At 41.5% G+C, this 19,696-nt stretch overlaps 1 protein-coding gene across 1 annotated transcript; it reads right to left on the reverse strand.

Moving 5' to 3' along the window:
• Positions 1–225: 225 nt before the first annotated feature.
• On the reverse strand, positions 226–19,316 carry LOC100027167 (zinc finger protein ZFP2-like). Its single transcript, XM_007489567.3, has 6 exons — positions 19,171–19,316; positions 15,337–15,805; positions 13,794–13,882; positions 12,027–12,153; positions 11,232–11,327; positions 226–7,841 (listed from the first exon to the last, which is right to left on the reverse strand). The coding sequence occupies exons 2-6, from the start codon at positions 15,776–15,778 to the stop codon at positions 6,283–6,285; spliced, it is 2,313 nt and encodes a 770-aa protein (XP_007489629.1). The 5' UTR covers positions 15,779–15,805; positions 19,171–19,316; the 3' UTR covers positions 226–6,282.
• Positions 19,317–19,696: the final 380 nt, after the last annotated feature.

Raw genomic sequence — 19,696 nt, forward strand, 5'->3', positions numbered from 1 at the left:
CTCGTTCTCTTCCAATTACTAAAAGAGGACAAGAAATGGAGAACAAAGAGGGAGGAGATACCTACAGGGAGAACAGAGAAGTCACCAGGGTACAGAACCTCTATTTGTACATAGTGGATCAACATGCTAGAAATAGGGTACTGTACACAAACCTTAGGAAAAAACCCTACCAAGATCATCTTTTTTTTTTTAAAGCGGGTAAGAAGTGAGACAATAAGACCATCATGATTACAACCAAACATTTATTCAACTAAACATTTCTTGTACTAAGTACAAATTTTTGAATAAACTATTAGGGGTGCAGCAAATGGGATATAAGCAGGGGGTTGCACCATCACTCTCTTCCCCACACCCCTTTCCTCTTCCTGGTGTTAGGTAGGACCTGAGCTACCATCACCTAGAAAGCAGGAAGTCTAGTACAGCCTAGACCAAATTCTGCTCTCCCTACCCTCCCATACCACATACCTAGAAAACAGAGACCTGGTGACTGTCCCTGGAAACCTTTCCCCAAGGCACATTCTCCACAGCAGATGCTCACCAAATATCTGGGAGGATGCCCATGAATCCAGGAGACTTACATCTGAGGGCCCAGGAAATAGAGAAGCCACAGCAGCACAAGGTCCTAGGCTCCTCAGGATAAGGACCTTGGAGCCCTGGGATTGCTCAATTTTAGGCCATCTCAAGGAGGAAGGGGGGGTTGGAGAAGGGACTCACTTAAAGGCACAGATGCCTCTGACGCCTCTCAGGATGACCATACATCCTTTCATCCTACTCAAGTCTCAGCCTATTCCTAAAGAAGAAAACAAAAATAATCACTAAAGCTGACATTATAAAGCGTTTTTACAACTCACAGAGCAGTTTACAAATATTAGCCCATTTTATTATCAAAACTAAACTATGACCTACCTTGCTGAGCGTCACCGACTATAAAATGGCAAAGCAGGGCTGTGGACCCAGGTCTCCTGGCCCCACGTCCAGGGCCAGCTGAACCACACTCCAGTACCTCTCCATCAGGACTACAACAGGAGGAAACCCAAACTGGGTAGCTTCAGAGTTCAGAGATTTAGTGTTAGAAGCCATCTAATCTAGTTGCTTATTTCCTAGATTGGGAATATGAGGCCAAGGAAAGGAGTGCTTTGCCCAAGGTCTCCAACCCAAGTTCTACAATTCCAAACCCAGCTCTTTTCCACTCTATAAGACTGCCTTTCCTGTGCAACAGGATTTGAAGGGATAAAAGGCATAGCTTCTTTAGACAAAGTGGAGCAGAGCTTAGAAGATAAATCAACACCTTCCCTCAATTATACAACAAGCATTACACAAGCTGATCAAAGTCAAAACAAATCATCCAATAAGGGCTTTTCGGTACAAATTTGTTGTTAAGCACAACAGCTAAACACTATTACAGCAAAGCCAGCAATGCACAGAACACAAAGAGCTTCTGTCTTTGAGCTTCCTACTTAGACCACTAGTTAAATGAAGGCATGATTAACCAGCGACTCAGCTTTCAAATGGAGCTAACAATTACAGCATGACTGGTAGCCTGTAGAAGGCTCTCGAGGGATGGGGCCAGTCCAAGTGATCAGGCCTTGGACTGAAGAAAGTCCTCTCATCCAGAGCAGAAGGGACCAAGTGAACAAAGGAAGAATCACTATCCCAGAGTTGTAAAGGACCTCACAGGATATATCCAGTCTAACCCATTAACTTCTAAGGGGATCTCCTCCAAGCAGCTATCCAGGCTCTTCTTAAACATCTTTAGTGAAGAGGCACTTACTCTCACACCAGGCAGCCCATTCTACAGTTGTTATTGTTTAGAAGTTCTTCCTTCTATGGGGCTGAATCTGTCTCTGCAACTTCTAACTGCTCAGAGTTCTTCTTTCTGCCACCAACAAGTAACACTAAATAACGGTCAGGGAACCAAGGCCAAGAACAGTTGGCCAGGGAGACAAGAGCATGGGGCCAAAAGTCATCTATGCATCATAGCTGGAACTGACATATGCCTTGATGCCTATTTGCCCTGGGCAATGCAGTCTCAAAGTGGCAGGCTCTGGCAGTCTCACCTCAGGAGTATCAGGCACCAGGCTTGGGCTTTCTAGTCTGACTCTTAAAGAGACTTACATCCTCTGGAAGAGGTATACAAAAGTGAAATGTGGAAACAGGTAGAGCAAAGAAAGTAAAAAATGAGATCTCCCAGCAGGATGGATTACAAGATGACAGACACAAAGCTTTGAAAGACCTTAGAAGTAACAGCAGTTCAAATCCTTTACTTTTCAAGTGAGGAAACTAAGGAATTAAGTGACTTACCCAAAATCACATCGACAGTGACTGAGCCCAGACTCGAGCTCAGGTCCTCAAACTTTATCCAGCGTACTTTCACTGCTCCATCTTATTTTGCCAAGTATTCCTGCTTCAGGGAGGAGTTCCTGCTTTAGGTACAAATTGGGCTAGATGATGTCTAAGGTCTCCTTGGAATTCTAAGAGGGTACCTAAAGCCCACACAAGATGCCAGAATAAATGCCATTACAAAGATCCTGGAACCTCTTACCACCTCTGTTGATTGAGCCCTGATAGAATTTCCTTTAAATGAACAAAAGATGATGAAAAGTCTCCTCTCCAGAAGTGTCCATTCTTGAGATGCTCTCCTACTCCCTAACACCAGGATTCCAGACCCCACTAGATGGAGTCAAAAGAGCCAGGGCTAGACCTGCTCTAAACAATTAAAACTATCATTTTAAAGATTTAAAGAAAAAGTTGGACAGTTGCATTTCTGTTGATTACATTCCTAGGGACTCCTTACAAAAGGATTTTGAAGGGATTTAACGTCCTGAAATCTTTTGACTATTATCAATGAATCAGTAAGTCTTTGGGAGAAGCCAAAACTGACATGACCATAGGCTTACAGCTATGAAAAAAGTAAAGTTCCAAAAGCCTGAACTTCAGCAGAGTACCTTCCCTGAATCAGGGTCTTATCTACCTCCATTAGGTAAAGAAAATCTCCTTTGGTCATTCATTACTAGATTTTAAGGTTGGAATTTCAAAGCCATCTTTCTTCTAAAGTTGGATTTTGTTGTTGTTGCTTACACAACCTTTGTAGAAATGACTTTAAGAAAGTTTAGAGAGAATCATAGCATTAGAAAATCTCAAGAGCTGGGAGGGACATCCTTCTTGCAACTTCTATCCACTGCTCCTAATTCTTCTCTCTGGTGTCGAGCAGAACAAGCGGAATCTCCCCCTCTAAATCAAATACTTGATGACAGCTATCATGTCCCCCTTAATTCTTCTCTAAGATAAAAATTGTCTATTTCCTTCAACAGCTCCTCCTCATGTGGCATGATTATCCTCATCTCTCTTTTGCATGTGCCCTAATTTGCCAGTCTCCTAAAACTTACATACCAAATTGAATATAGACCTTGAAATGGGTTCTGCCCAAAGCAGAAGTTAATAAGACTAAGACTTCACTCATTTTAGATACTACCTCCAAAGTAATTTAAGATCATGAATCAACCTAAGACATAGAGAAGAATGTAAGAAGTGAGAAAGGGTAAGATGTATGATGAATTTGGAATCAGTTGAAAATGGTATATATTATATTATATAATAGATTGTCCTACCAGCTAGTTTAGTATTATCAGAGATAACAGAAAGGGAGTCAGAAGCAGCTTAAAATTTAGAGAAACAAAAGGCTTGCTGGAGTTCTAAAATCAGCTTGATATATGTTTTTTTTTAAACCCATACCTTCTGTTTTAGCATCAATTCAAAGACAGAAGAGCAGCAAGGACTAGGCAATCAGGGTTACTTAAGTGACTTGCCCAGGTCACACAGCTAGGAAGTAACTGAAGCTAGACTTGAATTCAGATCATCCTAACTCCAGACATGACACTCTATCCACTGTGCTACCTACTTACCCTAGGAGTTGAGTGCCAAAGAAAAGGAGTAGAAATTTATTTTTACAAGGTGATGCAATTTGTTGTTACCAAAGCCATTCACAGAGTATGATAAAAAGGTAGAAATAAAACCAAGAAGGGAGCAAGTGGATAAAGAGCTAGGCCTAGAGAAATGAGGTCCTAGGTTCAAATTTGGTCTCAGACGCTTCCCAACCATGTAACTCTAGACACTTAGTCCCCATTGCCTAGTCCTCACCACTCTTCTGCCTTGGAACCAATATTTAGTATTAAAAAGAAGAAAGAAATAAAACTATGGGAAATGGTTATCAACCATAACCCCACCAACTGTGTCAAGTGAGCTAAAGAACTTTTAATACACCAATACAGGAATTACTCACACTTGGGTGAGGTTGACTTTCACAAAGATAACTGGCTAGTAGAGTAGGGGAAGGCTATACCAGCTGTCATCCTGTGTTACCTACTTGCCCCAGGAGTTGAGTGCCAAAGAAAAGGGGTAGAATTTTTTTTACAGGGTGATGCAATTTGTTGTCACCAAAGCTACCCACAGGGCATGATAAAAAGGTAAAGGGGGCAGCTGGGTAGCTCAGTGGATTGAGAGTCAGGCCTAGAGATGGGAGGTCCTAGGTTCAAATCTGGCCTCAGACACTTCCCAGCTGTGTGACCCTAGGCAAGTCACTTGACCCCCATTGCCTAGCCCTTACCACTTTTCTGCCTTGGAACCAATATACAGTATTGACTCCAAGACAGAAGGTAAGGGTTTAAAAAAAAATGTAGATTAAAAACCACTTTGTAAACTGCAAAGTACTGGTATTATTATAGTGGACAGTCATAATGAAGGAGCACCTAATTACAAATGAAAGTAGGGTCAAACACAGGGACTAAAACAAAGGAAACACTCTGGGGAAGGGGTCATGACTAAAGGAGAAAGGCAAGGATTGGGGCCCCTCCTGGCCTCAGGGCAATCACTTTTCCAAGTGCTAGGTGATGCTGAGAATTCCCTGCCCAGTGAAGACAGGGGGTGGTGAACTGGATTTGAAGCCACAGGGCATGTGACATCAATCCTGACTCTACTATTTCTCTAATGCCTGCATGACCCTGAGGGAGTAATTTCCCTTTTCTGGGTCTATGTTATCACCAGTAAAAAGAGCTAGAAATTCTCCAAGTCTCTTCCCTCTCTGGATCTATATAATACTATGGTGCTGCAATCAATGTTCCCTTACTAATACCTGACTTACTATTAAGCAAAAGAAGCCCCTGAAGTCAGAGGGCAGGGGCAGACAGGAACAGGAAAAAGAAAGGAGGGTCAGAGGGAAACCACCTATTTTTCCAGGTGTCCCAAAGTCCACACTGCTTTTGTCTTACTTCCTCTGATCCTATCCTAATTCCAAAGAAGCAAAATCCCTGTCTCAGGAAAGCTGAAATCAGACAGATGAAATCTGCACCTCTCCTTGGTCCATAGCTTGGAAGCAACATCGCTCAGTATGTCACAGCTCAACTTCCAAGGACAAACTAGAAGGCAAAGCTTGGAAATGTGTGTAAATTAACCTTCAATGGTTAATTAAGATGCACTGAGGAAAAGGGAGTCTTTGTGAGAAGATGCAAGAAAGCTCTAATTCTGAAGTGTGGAGAAAGATAAGGATGAGTAGAGGATACAGTGAAGGCCCTTGGAAAGTCAGAAGGCAGGAAAGGGCACTAGTATCCCTTGGATACAGAGAAGAGAATGCCAAGAAACCAAAGAAGGTACCTATCACAATTCCCACCAATGTCCTGAGTGAAAAAAGAAACAAGTAAGTTTCTTTAGTTCTGAAATAACTTCCTATCTTCCTTATTCCTAAACTAGGGAAACTAGGGGGTCCTAGCTAATCCACTCGATTTCTGATATCTAGTGCCAGACACCAACTGAAAAAATCCTATCCACTCTTCACTAGTTCACCTACCACTGGGAACTTGTTTCAAGATGAAATACACAAGAATCTGAAGATATTTCACAGGGATGTGCCCACAACTAGTTTATGCACACCAAAAGTAACAGGGATACTTTTAAAACATGCATTTACTTTAGCAGGATCTTATTTTATCCCTTTACTCAAAGATATTGCCCAGTTCTAATACTAAAGATGGAAACTTAATAAAGATTCCTTCTTTTGTTAGTTATTTTAGAAGGCTTGACACTTCTACTACTACAGATCTTAAAATAACACTCCTTCCTGCTTTAACCTATGCAAATCAGTTGCTTGAAAGCAAGTAGTATATGGTAAGGAAGAGGGAGATCTTCTCTCTCTCAAACTCCCAAGGGGCAAATTGTGATCATTTGACTCTGGGGTATTTAATAAGTGATAAACAGAACTGAGGCTTTCCCCATGTGTAATCCTACTCGAAGTTATTCTCCACTATGAATTCTCTGATGCCTAAGGACGGCTGAACTACTCCTGAAGGCTTTCTTACACAGATCACATTGGTGAGGTTTTTCTCCAGTATGAATTCTCTGATGTTCAATAAGGCGAGTGTGCTGATTGAAGGCTATTCCACAGTCTCCACACTTATAAGGTTTCTTTCCAGTATGGATTTTCTGATGGTCAGTAAGCGATGAGTTTCGGCCAAAGGCTTTCCCACATTCATCACACTTGAAAGGCTTCTCCCCGCTATGAGTTTTCTGATGTCTGGTAAGAGAGGAGTTCCGGCTGAAGGCCTTCCCACAGTCCTTACATTTGAAAGGTGTCTCCCCACTATGGAATCTCAGATGTATGATAAGGGATGAGTTCTGACTGAAGGCTTTCTCACATTGATTACATTTATAGGGTTTCTCTCCAGTATGAATTCGCAGGTGTTGAGTAAGGGATGAGCTGTTGCTGAAAGCTTTCTCACAATGACTACATTTATAGGGCTTCTCTCCAGTATGAACTCTCTGATGCTCATTGAGATGTGTTCTCTGAGTAAAGGCCTTCTCACATTTATTACACTTATAGGGCTTCTCTCCAGTATGAATTCTTTTATGTTCAGTCAGGCGTGTGCTCTGATTGAAGGTCTTTTCACATGTATTACACTTGAAGATTCTTTCTCCAGTATGAATTCTCTGATGTTGAATAAGGGATGATTTGTGACTAAAGGCTTTCTTACATACATCACATGTAAAGGGCTTCTCTCCAGTATGAATCCTTTGATGTTCAATAAGTAGTCCCCTCAAAGTAAAAGCTTTCTTACATTCATTACACTTGAAGGGTTTCTTTCCACTATGAATTATTTGATGCTTAAAAAGAGATGAGTCCCGGATGAAAGCTTTATCACATTCATTACATTTGTAAGGTTTCTCTCCAGTATGAACTCTCTTATGTAAATTGAAAAATGAACGCCGTCTAAAACTCTTCTTACATTCATAACACTTGTAGGGTTTCTCTCCGGTATGGATTCTCAGATGTCGAGTAAGAGATGAGTTGTAGATGAAAGTTTTCCCACATGCTTTACACTTGTAGCCTTTTTTCCCAGGAGGTATTCTTTGAGCCTTAAAAAGGTTTGAGCAGTAACTTCGTGTCTTTGGCCTTGCCTTATAAGTAGATTTGTTCTCTGGCTCTGCTAATTTACTTCTAACTAGATCTAAATACTGTTTGAGGCTCAGTTTTTGTTTAGTATATTTATGAAGATTTGTTGCTAAAGGAACTTTCTTTTTTGTAACAAGGCCTGACCCTGGCCTGAAGTATTTCCTAAATATATTACATCTAGGTCTTGTCCCCTTAGACGTTTTCTCCTGTTCTTTTGTTACTTTCCTAGACTGTCCCTCTTGATTGTCTTTCTGCTTTTCCAATTGGCTGTCTTCACATTTCCAAGCTTCTCCTAATGTGGAGGCATAGGGGCCATCTCTCAAGAGCCTTTCCTGAGATGAACCTTTCATATAAATACCTTGTTTTAGAGCCGCTTCTTTTGTAACAAATCTGGTCTCAGAACCTGAAAGAAATAAAATATGGAAACTGCTATACCAAAATTCTTCATTATTTGGTATAGATACATTTCTGAGGGTCATGAGAACAATAAAACAATGAATAAAAGCTAACTTTATGTCTTTCCTCTTTCCACAGGCTCTGACTTTTCTCAGTCTCTGAGTTATTCTTTGCCCTGCTTTTAAAAGGGTTTTAGTGAACTTCTCCCATTGTGTTGAGGGAAAAAACAAGAGTAGATTCTTTGGCTACTATTGAGAGCAGGAACTCTTGCCACATTAGGAGAAAAATTTGTAGAACAAATCAGTACTTCTATGTAGATCTCTCTCCTTCCCTAGCCCCTCCAGCGATTCTATCTGCCTTCAAGTTTCTGTTAATCTCTGGAAGGTCCCAATATCCTAAAGCATTAAAGGCATAATAGCAGGCACAACACATTTAAAGTAATTCAGATTAAGAATAATGATAACACATTGATAAAGCAATTTAGAAATGAAAACACTTTATGTAAATTATCACAATGGATCTCACAATTCTGAGGAAGGAAGCATAAATGTTGAGTCCTGGTTATATCACTTTCTGCCTTATGGGACCTTGGGCACATTATCACACAACACAGTTAAGAAATGTATCATTAGAAAAAATGAAAGGAAATAGAAGGTGTTGGAATGGTCAGAATCAAACAAATATCTTTTTAAAGACTATAAGGCAATATAATAAATGGATTCAAATTTATGAGAATAAGAGCCATTCCTTAACTAATAATGACCAAGAATATGAATATTAGTTTTCAGAAAAAGAAATCCCAAGCTATCAAAAGCCATTCAAAAAATGTTTTAAATCACTAATAATTAAATAAATGTATGTCAAATAAATTTAAATAAAACTTTTAAAAAGCTTTAAATAAAGCTACTATGAGGTTTTACCTCATACTCATCAACTGACAAAGTTAACAAGAAAGAAAAATGACAAATGCTGGCTGGGCTATAGGAAAACAAGTACACCAATACACTGTTGGTTGAGTTGTTAATTGGGCTAACCATTTGTAAAAATAGACTTATTTAAATTGCAAAGTTTAAATTCCTTTTGAGAAGAATTTTAGGTAAAGAAGATGCTACTTCCCTGAATCCAGAACTGAACTGTTGGAGAAGACATAATGAAGATGCCTCCAGACCACAAGCTGCACAAAAATGAACTTTGGGTGTAGTTGATTGAACATTTATTTGTATGTATACTTTCATGCCAAAGGGGACTGCCCCCTAACTGACTTTTTGTCAATGTGTCCAGCAATTATTGGTTTTATTCTTTTTTTTTTCTCTTATCCTCAAATTATTGTAATCGATTATGTTTTCATGATCCTTTGGGAAAAAAAATTAATTTTTTTCAAACAATCAAATGGGGGTATGCAAGAATAGACTCGAACTCTGGACTTCAATCCCCACAAGCCCTTGCTCCACTTCTCCAAAATGCTTTGTAATCTCACGGAATTCTGAGGTGGGCCAAGATCGAGAAGGGATTTAACCTGATTGCAAAGGCTTTTGTGGTCAAACTAATTTCTACCTGCCTCAGATGCCTCAGTCTCCCCTAAATTTTAATCTTTACACATTCTAGAAAATGATTTGGAACTATGTCCAAAAAAATTATTAAACTATGCATCCAATTATACTATTACTAGGTCTATCTCCCAAAGAGATCAATGGATTCATATGTACAAAAGTACTTATAGCAGTTCTTTTTGTGGTGGCAAAAAGCTAGAAATTAAAGTGGTACTGGATGGCTAAATAAGTGATGGTAAATGAATATGATTTGTGATTAGGAGAATGAATACTATTGTGTTAAAAGAAATGATAGGGATGGGAGGGAGTGGCAAGGTGGCTCAGTGGATTGAGAGCCAGGACTAGGGATGGGAGATCCTGGGTTCAAATCTGACCCTAGACACTTCCTAGCTGTGTGGGGGGAGGGAGGGAGAGAGAGAGAGAGAGAGAGAGAGAGAGAGAGAGAGAGAGAGAGAGAAAGGATGAACAAGACAGTTTCAGAGAAACCCAGGAACTTATATGAAATGACAATGAGAGAAGTAAGCCAAATAAGAACTTACACAACTACAACAATACTGAAAGAACCAAATAACTTTAAAAGACTTAAGAACTGTGATCAAAAAATGACACCATGAAACATGCTACCCATCTCCAGACAGAGAGGTTATAGACTCAAGGTACAGAATAAAATACATACAGTTTTTGTATATGGCCAATGTGGGAATTTGTTTTGCTTGACTATTACTTTTTATAAGGGTTTTGTCTATTTTCAATGAGAGAAGGTGAAGTAAGAGGGAGAAAAGGCAGGTTTTAGTTCAATAAAAAACAAAATCAATTTCAAGTTATTAAAAACTAAAAAAGCAAATAAAAAAAGAATATAGGACAGATCAAAGTGTTGGGACAGTTTTAAGCTTCAGGAACTTCAGATGTATAAAGGCCACAAATTTAAAAATATATTCACACATATCTGAAACACTGTTTACGTTTTTTAATACTGATGTTTCTTATAAAAATTTTGCAAAATCGCTGTCATATAATGTCACTCTAGTTGATTTTCAAACTAACAACTTTCTTCAGTTGCTGCTATTCAGACTGAAAGGATTGTGTATGTAATCCCTGCCTTAAAATCATCCAAAAAACACCATTTTGGTGTGTACATGCATACATACTTGCATGAGAGTTTTGATGTGACTCTCCATAAGAAAAAGTCTGGAGAAGACCAGGAGATCAAAGTGGCTTAACAAACAGACTCCACCTATTGATCTAATGGTCTGAGAAAGGGTCATCCTGAAACTGTCAAAAATAAAGTGCATAAAGAGAGTGTATCCCATCTTCTTAAAATTAAAATTCAAAAAATATCACTCAAAATTCACTAAACTCAGCATAAAAGCAATTTAAAGAACTAAACTTTCCACTTTTTTTTCTAAGTTTGTAGCATTTATATTTCCGAAATTAAAACTGAATTAAGTCAAATAACCTCTTTCCTGTGCATCAGACTTATATAACCAAGTACCTTTTGGATATCTTGAACTAGATGACCTGTAGACATCTGAAACTCAATATGTATAAAACAGAATTCACTATCTCCATCAAAAAAAAAAATTCCTTCTCACTTTTTTTTTTAAACCCTTACCTTCCATCTTAGAATCAATACTTTATATTGGTTCTAAGGCAGAAGAGTGGTAAGGGCTAAGCAACAGGGTTAAGTAACTTGCTCAGGGTCACATAGCTAGGAAGTATCTGGGGCCAGAATGGAACCCAGGACCTCCGGTCTCTAAGCCTCACTTTTAATCCACTAAACCACTTACCTGACCTGAACTAGATACTTTTTGCAATGACTTTCACTGACCTGGTTTTCAGGCACTCACCTGCACCAGGGCCTCTAGAGACAGTCCTGCTCCTCATCCATGGTGCTTCCCCTCTCTCCAACTGGGCTATCAGCTCTGGCTTGGAAGTAAGAAGCCCTGCTCATAGAAAAAGAAATGGGAAGAACACAAGGATCTATCACAGATTGCAAACTTTGCCCCCTCCTCATCAAAGAATTAAGAACATGCAAGGAGAAGGAAAGATAGAGGAGAGGACCAAGAAGCCCTGAAGCACATTCAGCATTAGAGCAGTAGAAAGGTGGGAGGATAGGTGGAAGAGCTCATCTGAAAGCATATCAGCTTGTTTGGCCTTCCTATGAGACCCTTCCTGTGAACCCTTTATGACTCCCATTCCTTGGGAGCCAGAGTCTGGGAGGCAACACAGTGAATTTGCCACTCTAAGACCCTTCATCTAGGAATAGAAGTAGAAGGATATTCTGTCTTGGTGACATAGAAATGAGGGAGATTCCAGTACACTGAGTCAGCCATCAGATGCAAATTGTTTTTCAGTGACCCTACAGTCTTTTTTTTTTAAATCCCTTACCTTCCATCTTGGAATCAATACTGTGTATTGGTTACAAGGCAGAAGAGTGGTAAGAGCTAGGCAATGGGGATCAAGTGACTTGCCCAGGATCACACACCTGGAGTGTCTGAGGCCATACTTGAACCTAGGACTCCCATCTCTAGGCCTGGCTCTCCATCCACTGAGCCACCCAGCTGTCCCCACCCCCCTACAGTCTTTAATAAGGGAGGAGGCAATGGGCACAATGGGCAGTCACAAGGGAAAATTGTCCTTACCCACAGAGACCATGTTCCTGTAGTTTTCCAGCATCACATCCCTGTACAGCTCCATCTGTGTTGGCTGCAAATGCCACCATTCCTTCCGACTGAACATCACAGCCACATCCTTAAATGTCACAGAGTCCTGAAATGCCAAAATCATTTCCACTTACCCAAGAACCGGCCTCTCCATAAAGACCTGGAACACTCAAAAAGGTAATACTACTAATAACCAATTTGTACAGAATAAGGAAAGAGTTCTGAGCATTTTAAGTCAAAAAAATGATCAACTCTCCCACATATTCTGCTTTGGAGAAGGCAAGGCCCCAGGGGAACACCCAGGATCCTAGACTTACATTGAGTGAGCCTATAGGGCTGAAGACATAAGGTCACCATTACTCTGAAAGCAAGGGAGAAAACTAGGAATCCTGTGTCCTACTCTCTCCACCCAAAAAGAACCATCTGTTCCAGTCAGGCTAGAAATACAAGAGTTTCCACCTTAGTCTTTGCTCATGATTTTCTTCCTACTCAGAATTCCCTTCACCTTCCTTTCCAACTAACTGGCTCCTATACTCCTCCTTTGGATCAGGCTTAAAAGTCTGTATCCTGCACTTGGCTTCTACTCCAGCTCATACTCTATCTGCCAGTTCTCAATCCACAGAACATTCATGGCCTGTACCGGTTCGTTTCCTTATTTAAAAAACAATGCAGGCAAACTCTTAACTGCAAAAAATATGTTCATCTGGTCTCCTCAATGAGAATTCAAGCTCCTTGATGGAATAACTATTTCTTCTTTTTTTACCCCCTGTATCTCTCATAGCACCTAGCACAGTTCAAGGCACAAAAGAGGCTGAATTGTTGAATTCAATTAAATAAATACCTATTAAATATGCCTAGTACATAAAAGGCACTATGCTCAGCAAAGACAAAAGTAAAACAAAATCTACCCTCCTGGGGCTTATATTCCACTAAATGAAGGAGTAAACATTAAGCAGAGAGGAAAGGGGCAACAAGGGAGGACACTAGGAATCAGAGATCACTCCACATATTAAACATCATTTACTACAGTGAGGTCAGACAAATGGCCTGCAATATTCTTGAGTATACCCAAACCAGATTCAAATATAATTTGGAGGGGCAACTAGGTGGCTCAGTAGATAGAGATCCAGGCCTGGAAATGGGAGGTCCTACATTCAAATCTAATCTCAAACACTTCCTAGCTGCATCACCCTCAGCATATCATTTAAACCACAATTGCCTGGCCCTTACCATTCTTCTGCCTTGGAACCAGTACTTAGTACTAATTCTAAGAATTCTAAGAAAAGGCAGTGAGAGTTCTTTTTTAAAAATGTAATGGGGGGAGGAGGGGCAGCTAGGTGGCTCAGAGACTGGGGGAGGGGGGTGTTATGGGTTCAAATCTGGTCTCAGACTCTTCCTAGCTGTGTGACCCTGGGCAAGTCACTTACCTCCCATTGCCTAGCCCTTACCACTCTTCTGCTTTGGAACCAATACATAGTATTGATTCTAAGATGAAAGGTAAATGTAATTGGGAAATATTTGACAAAATAACAATATAATGTTAATGCATGGTTTTCTAAATCAATAGGTGGTCCCAGTGATTCTTACATATGGTTTAGTGGCTCCAATTCTAGTTGAGTTTGACACAACTGATATATTAGTATGGCTCAAAGCCTGAATTCTAGGTCAAGGAAAGGAAATACATTTTCATCTGAAGAATGCAGGTTCTGAGTGGCATTTCAGTAAAGAGCAAAGGCTCCCACTCACTTGGGCTTGGTCTGGCAGGGGTCTGGAAGTTGCTCCCTCTTCTGTAGAGCTCTGATCCTGGGAAACATCGGAGTCCGGAGAAGTCAGAACTGTGGAAAGAGTAGGAAGCTATGAGGAATACCAATCTAGCCTTGAAGATCCAAGACTCCTAAGGCTATCACTTCCCCCAAACACACTCTCTACCAAATAATGACAGAGATCATTTAGAAATAGCCCCCACTCATCCCTAGAATTGAGGAAAAGGGTGAAGTGGAGAAATGAAGAACCCAAATTTGGACTCTGGGGACACAGCAGGGTCCAAGGGCCAGAGCTTTGCTCTAAGGAGTCAGGGTGTGCACATTAAATTTCATAGCTCTTTAAATCACTCAGTAATACAAAAATTGTAACTCAAGTCATTATGTAACACTTTGTGGGTAGAGAAAATATTTTTAAAATATTTCCTATCTTACAGAACATGATGAATCAAAATGCTGACCTAGCAAGGGAAAAGAACTTCACATATAGTAAAATGAGTATTTTCCATCAGAAAAGCTGCAGTTTGCTAAAAGAGTAAATGGAAGGGGACAGCTAGGTGGCTCAGTAGATAAAGTGCCAGGCCTGAAGATAGGAGGTCCCAGGTTCAAATCTGACCTCTGACACTTCCTGTATTTGTGATCCTGAACAAGTCACTTAACCCTAACTGTCTAGCCCTTACTGCTCCTCTGGCTTGGAACTGATACTTACTTACATTCTTATATTACTGATACTTAAATACTTACATTCTAAGATAGAAGGTAAGAGTTTTTTATTTTCCATTAAATTGGTGGGAGGACTTGGGCTTTAACCAATCTAATTTTGGCTGACCCAATCTGAAGAAATCACATGACCTGGGTCAACGGGATATGGTTGGGGATGTAGACTCTAAATGAACATCCTAATGCAAACATCAACAACATGGAAATAGGTTCTGATCAAGGACACAAGTAATACCCAATGAAATCGATGCATTGGCTGCGGGAAGGATGGGTGGAGGGGAGGAAGGGAAATAACGTGATTATTGTAACCAAGTAATAATGTTCTAAATTGACTAAATAAATTAATTCAAATGGAAAAAAAAAAGAAATCACATGACCAATAATATGTTCTTTGACTTCTTCACTAGAAAATGGAGGTGACTATACATGACCTATCCACCTCATAGAAGAAAATAAAATACCTTAGAGAGGTAGTGTTACTGAGACTAATTCTAAGAATTTGTGGGTATAATGGCATAAACCTTCCAAATAAGCCCAACTGTTGGGCTGTCCCTCTGACTCTTCATGCAAGGAATGATCAAAAGAGAACTTTCAATCTCCACAGTTTCCTTCCTTCATGGGTTGCTGTACAAAGTGCAGCAACAACTCAGAGAAGACTAGGCTCAACCAAGAGATATGTGAGGCCTATACCTTCTTAATTCACTAACTTCAAGGACAACATTCTCCTCAGATGATCCTTTGTCCTAATCTGGCTCCAAGGATTTTTGCCCTGGGAATTCCTTCTCCCTCCATCTTTCTGAAATTCTTACCATTGTCCTCAAACATCTGGCTCAAATCTTCCAAGAGGATCTCTACTTCCTCACTGTGCTCTGAGGGCTGTGACTTCACCCAAGTCATGACCTCTCTGGGCAGGATAATCACATATTGGTCCAGCACCAACATATCCAGAACATCCTCTTTGGCACGGGTCTCAGGATCCATCCACTGCATACAGAGCTCCCGGATTTGGTTCAGCTCCTCCTCTTGGGGCGAAGCCACTTCAGGACGCTGAAACCATCTCAAGTTCTGATGAGATACTGCAGGATCTAATGAGTCTCTTCCCCGGCTGGTTTCCTGCTCTTTAAGGTCTTCAGCACTTGGGACCTTACCTTGTTTGCACAGAGGCATAATTTGGGGACTAGGGAAAGTGGTCATTGCCTCATTCAAAGATGCTGTCTCTCTAGCATCTCTCCCCTCAGCTATGGTATTCATATCTTTATCTCCTCCAGACACAAGGCACTGTGGACAAAAACACAGTCAACAACAGTCGGTTAAAACGCATTTATAAAGCTACTGAGTTACTTACTATGTGTCAAGCACAGGGTTAAGTGCTGGGGGGTACAAAGATAGGTTAAAAAAATCCTTTTTATTAAGAAGCTCACAGTTCAATGGGGGAGACAAGATACATACAATAAACAAGCTATATAGGGGATAAATTGGAAGTAATCCCCAGAGAGAAGGCACTAGCATCAAGAAAAGAATCCAAAAAAAGGCTTCCTGTGTAAGGTGGAATTTTAGCTAGGATTTGATAGAATTCAGAGAACGTAGAAGGCAAAGACTGAAGAGGGAGTCAGCCAGTGAAAATGAATGGAGCTGGAGCAGCCAGGGAGCATAATAGATAAAGTGTATTAGGCCTGGAGTTGGGAGGACCTGGATTCAAATATAGCCTCAGACACTTCCTAGTGAATCATTTAACCCCCCTGCCTAGCCCTTACCACTCTTCCACCTTGGAACCAATACTTAGTATTGATTATAAGATAGAAGGTCTTAAAAAAATGCATAAAACTAGAAATTGAAGACTCTATTGCAAGGAACAACAAGGAGACCAGTGTCACTAGATCCCAGTCAGAGACAAAGTTAAAGAAACTATGGTGTATGTACATGAAAGATACTATAGAGAGGAAACAGTAGAATGGAAAGAGAATTGGATTTGAGGTAAGATTCATGTTCAATTTCTAGCTTGGCTCCCCTAGGTGTGAATTTTAGATTGACTCCACCTTGCTTAGTCTTTAGAATTTTAGCAACCAAGAATGTATACACACCCACTTAAGGATTAAGTGTGGGGGAGGAAGGTCTATGACCCGGGTATGCTAGCAAGTGACAAATCAGAAACAACTGACTGACCCCCTGGGCTGTCCAAAGCCAAGTTTAAGCCACCATTGGTACAAGTGAAACACAGGAAGTGACGTAAAGAATTGCCTTTATATTTTGTATCACTTCCTGTGAGAGGAGTGGGAGGTGGCACTTGACTGTGGAGGAGCTCAAGAGATTGTGAGACCTCAGACTGCTTCTCTTAGATGATCACCTGGTGAGTGATAAGGCTGACTCCCCTTTCCTTGGCTTTTCTGGTGGCAACAGCCTCTGGAAAAGCCCCTTGGCTGAGGCCTCTGAACTCCTGCTGGGTTCAGACCAGGCTAGGGCAGCTATCCTTCCCTTTCCCTCTCTCTCTCTCTCATTCTTAATTTCTTCCTTCTATTGTAAATAAACCACCATAAAATTCTATTCTGACTGGTGACCAACTAAAATATATTCAGTCTTAACCATAAAATTTACCTTTAACATAGGTAACGCTGTGGATAGAAAGCTAGGCCTGGAGATGGGAGGAAACAGGTTCAAATCTGGCCTTAGGCTCTTCCTAGCTATAAGACCTGAGGCAAGTCACTTAAGTTCATTTTCCTAGCTCTTGTCTTGTTACTAGGACCGAAAGTAAGGACTTTTTTTAAAGTTTAGTTTAGATGGTCTCTGTACACTCTTCCATCTCTAAAGCCTATGATCCTATGACCTCATCATATTGTGGAAGTGACTCTGGGTTCTGGAAAGTTGTGCTACCAGCAGAGTTCAAGGCCCACAAAGTCCTAAAGTTTGGTTGAATGCTAATTGTAAGAAAGGGACATAATAAAGTAAGTCTATTTATATCCGGAGGGGCTGTGATTTGCATCAGTGAAAGGGTATCCACTTTAGTGGAAAAAATATATGTAAAGCACTTTGCAAACCATAAAGCATTCTACAAACATAAATCACTATAACTATATAATAGCCATGATAACGATTTTGCAAGGAAAAACAAGTCCCTTTCTAAAACCATATATGAAAATTTTCCACTCTAGTAACATTTAGAGCTTGGCATATCCTGAGAGAGAGCAAGGTCAGCTCCCCATCACAATGAGGAACCAGAGGGGAACTTCAGTTGAAGAAATTTGTGAACCCTTACCTTCTTGGAGTCAATGCTGTGTATTGGCTCCAAGGCAGAAGAGTGATAAGGACCAGGCAATGGGGGTCAAGTGACTTGCCCAGGGTCACACAGCTGGGAAGTATCTGAGGCCAGATTTGAACCTAGGACCTCCCATCTCTAGGCCTGGCTCTCAATCCACTGAGCTACCCAGCCGCCCCCCAAAATTTGTGATTTTTAAAAAAAGAAAGAGAAACCCTTTGTTCCAGGTTTCATTTCTTTTCATTCTAAGTCCTGGAGGAAAAACTACATTTTGCCACAGAAGCAAATGAAAGAAAACGAAGAAAAGAGAAATCAATCAAAGGCTCCAGTCTGAAGTTCTCAAAATCACTCATCCCTGCAGTTGTCATCACAAAGCAGAGGTCTCTTTCCCCCACATTCTCCTTTCCTCCCCCAATGCTCCATCTCCTTGCCTGGGCAGCTATTGGGTGTATTGTAAAGAACATCGGACATGGAGTTAGATGGTACCACTTATTTGTGAGGCTTTAAACCTTAGTGCTTTATTCACTAGTAAAATGAGGGAATTGTCCTAAACCTATGATCCATAATATAAAGCAGTCCTTCATGTGCTTAGGCTGGCTCTGACCCAATGGCTGCTCACTCTCAATATTTCCCTCTTGCTGGCGAGGCCTCTCTCCCGTATGTTCCCAGATTCATTGATTTAGAACTGGAAAGGTCCCTAAGTGATCATCTAGTTCAACTCCACCAGAGCTTTTCATGCCCCTATAAATGCTATTCCCACAGTCCTCTGTTCACCAGTGGCCAGAGTGAACATACCCACCTCGTCAGTGTCCCTGCCCATCTTGAAATCCTACCTCTCTCCATTAGCACTGCCCAATATTGACCTCCAGTGACCCCTCTCTGATACTCTCTCCAAGACCCCAACTTCCTCAAAGGTCTTCAGACCCCTAGACCTAATTCCCCATCCCAAAGGCTCTGGAACCCCACCCCCGTCCACATGGCTCTCCCCACTTTGTCTCCCCAAAGCCCTTGCCCATCTCTCTTTTCCCTTGACCCCCTCAGGACTTTTTCCTTCTCCCACAAGTTCCCTTCTCTTCCTCCATTGCCCAGGCCCAAATTTCTCCCCAAACACGCCGTCCCCTTAACGCCTCCCCAAAGCCCCACCCCCTTATACCACCCCGCCCTCTTATGTCCCACCTCTCCTGCCCCTCATGCCTCTCTCCCAGCGCCCCTACCCCATAAATGCCTCCCCCAGCGGCCCCGCCCCCACATCTCTCCCCCAGCGGCCCCGCCCCTTGATGCTTCTGGGGCCCCTCACTCCAGCGGCCTCACAGACCAAGAAGCCTGAGGCCATCACCCTGTTCCCCAAATGTTGCGCCCCGATTCCTCCTTCAGTGCCTAGATTTCCATGTACCTGGTGTAAAGGCCCTGCTGGGCTTGGCCACACGCGGTGCTACCTCTACACGGAATCGGGTCCCTAAATCTGTGCTATCCTAATGGCGACTAAAATCCGCGCGCATCCTTAGCCTAGAAACTGCGCCTGCGCCTGCGCGGAGCGGCCTTTTTTAAAAAAGAACTACCAATCCCAGCATCCATTGACACAGGGCCTTCCCTGCTCAGAGGCGTGAGAGGACCTGATTGGTCGCCAGGAGTTATTTCCCTAGTCACTGCCAGGAGTTATTTCCATAGTCACGCTCTAGGCCCGCAATCATCTATTCCGCTAAATGTACTAAGCTAGTCTCCATTACTCTTCTTCCCATCCATCCAGATTCTCCAATCTGTCATTGTCTGTGGCACTTAAGGATGGGAATTGTGATTTCATTGTTTTATATCCGAGTTCAGGGTTTGGAACACGGGAAGGCCTAGTTACACCTCGCTCCCCCAATCTGGGAAAAAGGCGGAGCCCGGATGAGACCAATCAACACCTCAAATGGAAGGGC

Source organism: Monodelphis domestica, chromosome 3 (genome assembly GCF_027887165.1).
Source record: "Monodelphis domestica isolate mMonDom1 chromosome 3, mMonDom1.pri, whole genome shotgun sequence".
Classification (NCBI taxonomy): domain Eukaryota; kingdom Metazoa; phylum Chordata; class Mammalia; order Didelphimorphia; family Didelphidae; genus Monodelphis; species Monodelphis domestica.

What these genes read in the sequence shown, in the direction of transcription:
- LOC100027167 (XM_007489567.3), bottom strand. Translation starts at nt 15,778, where the DNA reads ATGAATACCATAGCTGAGGGGAGAGATGCTAGAGAGACAGCATCTTTG. An exon ending in CAGGAACATGGTCTCTGTGG is followed by an intron (nt 11,328 to 12,026) that starts GTAAGGACAATT and finishes TTCTATGAGCAG; the next exon opens with GGCTTCTTACTTCCAAGCCA. An exon ending in CTCTAGAGGCCCTGGTGCAG is followed by an intron (nt 7,842 to 11,231) that starts GTGAGTGCCTGA and finishes TATTTCTTTCAG; the next exon opens with GTTCTGAGACCAGATTTGTT.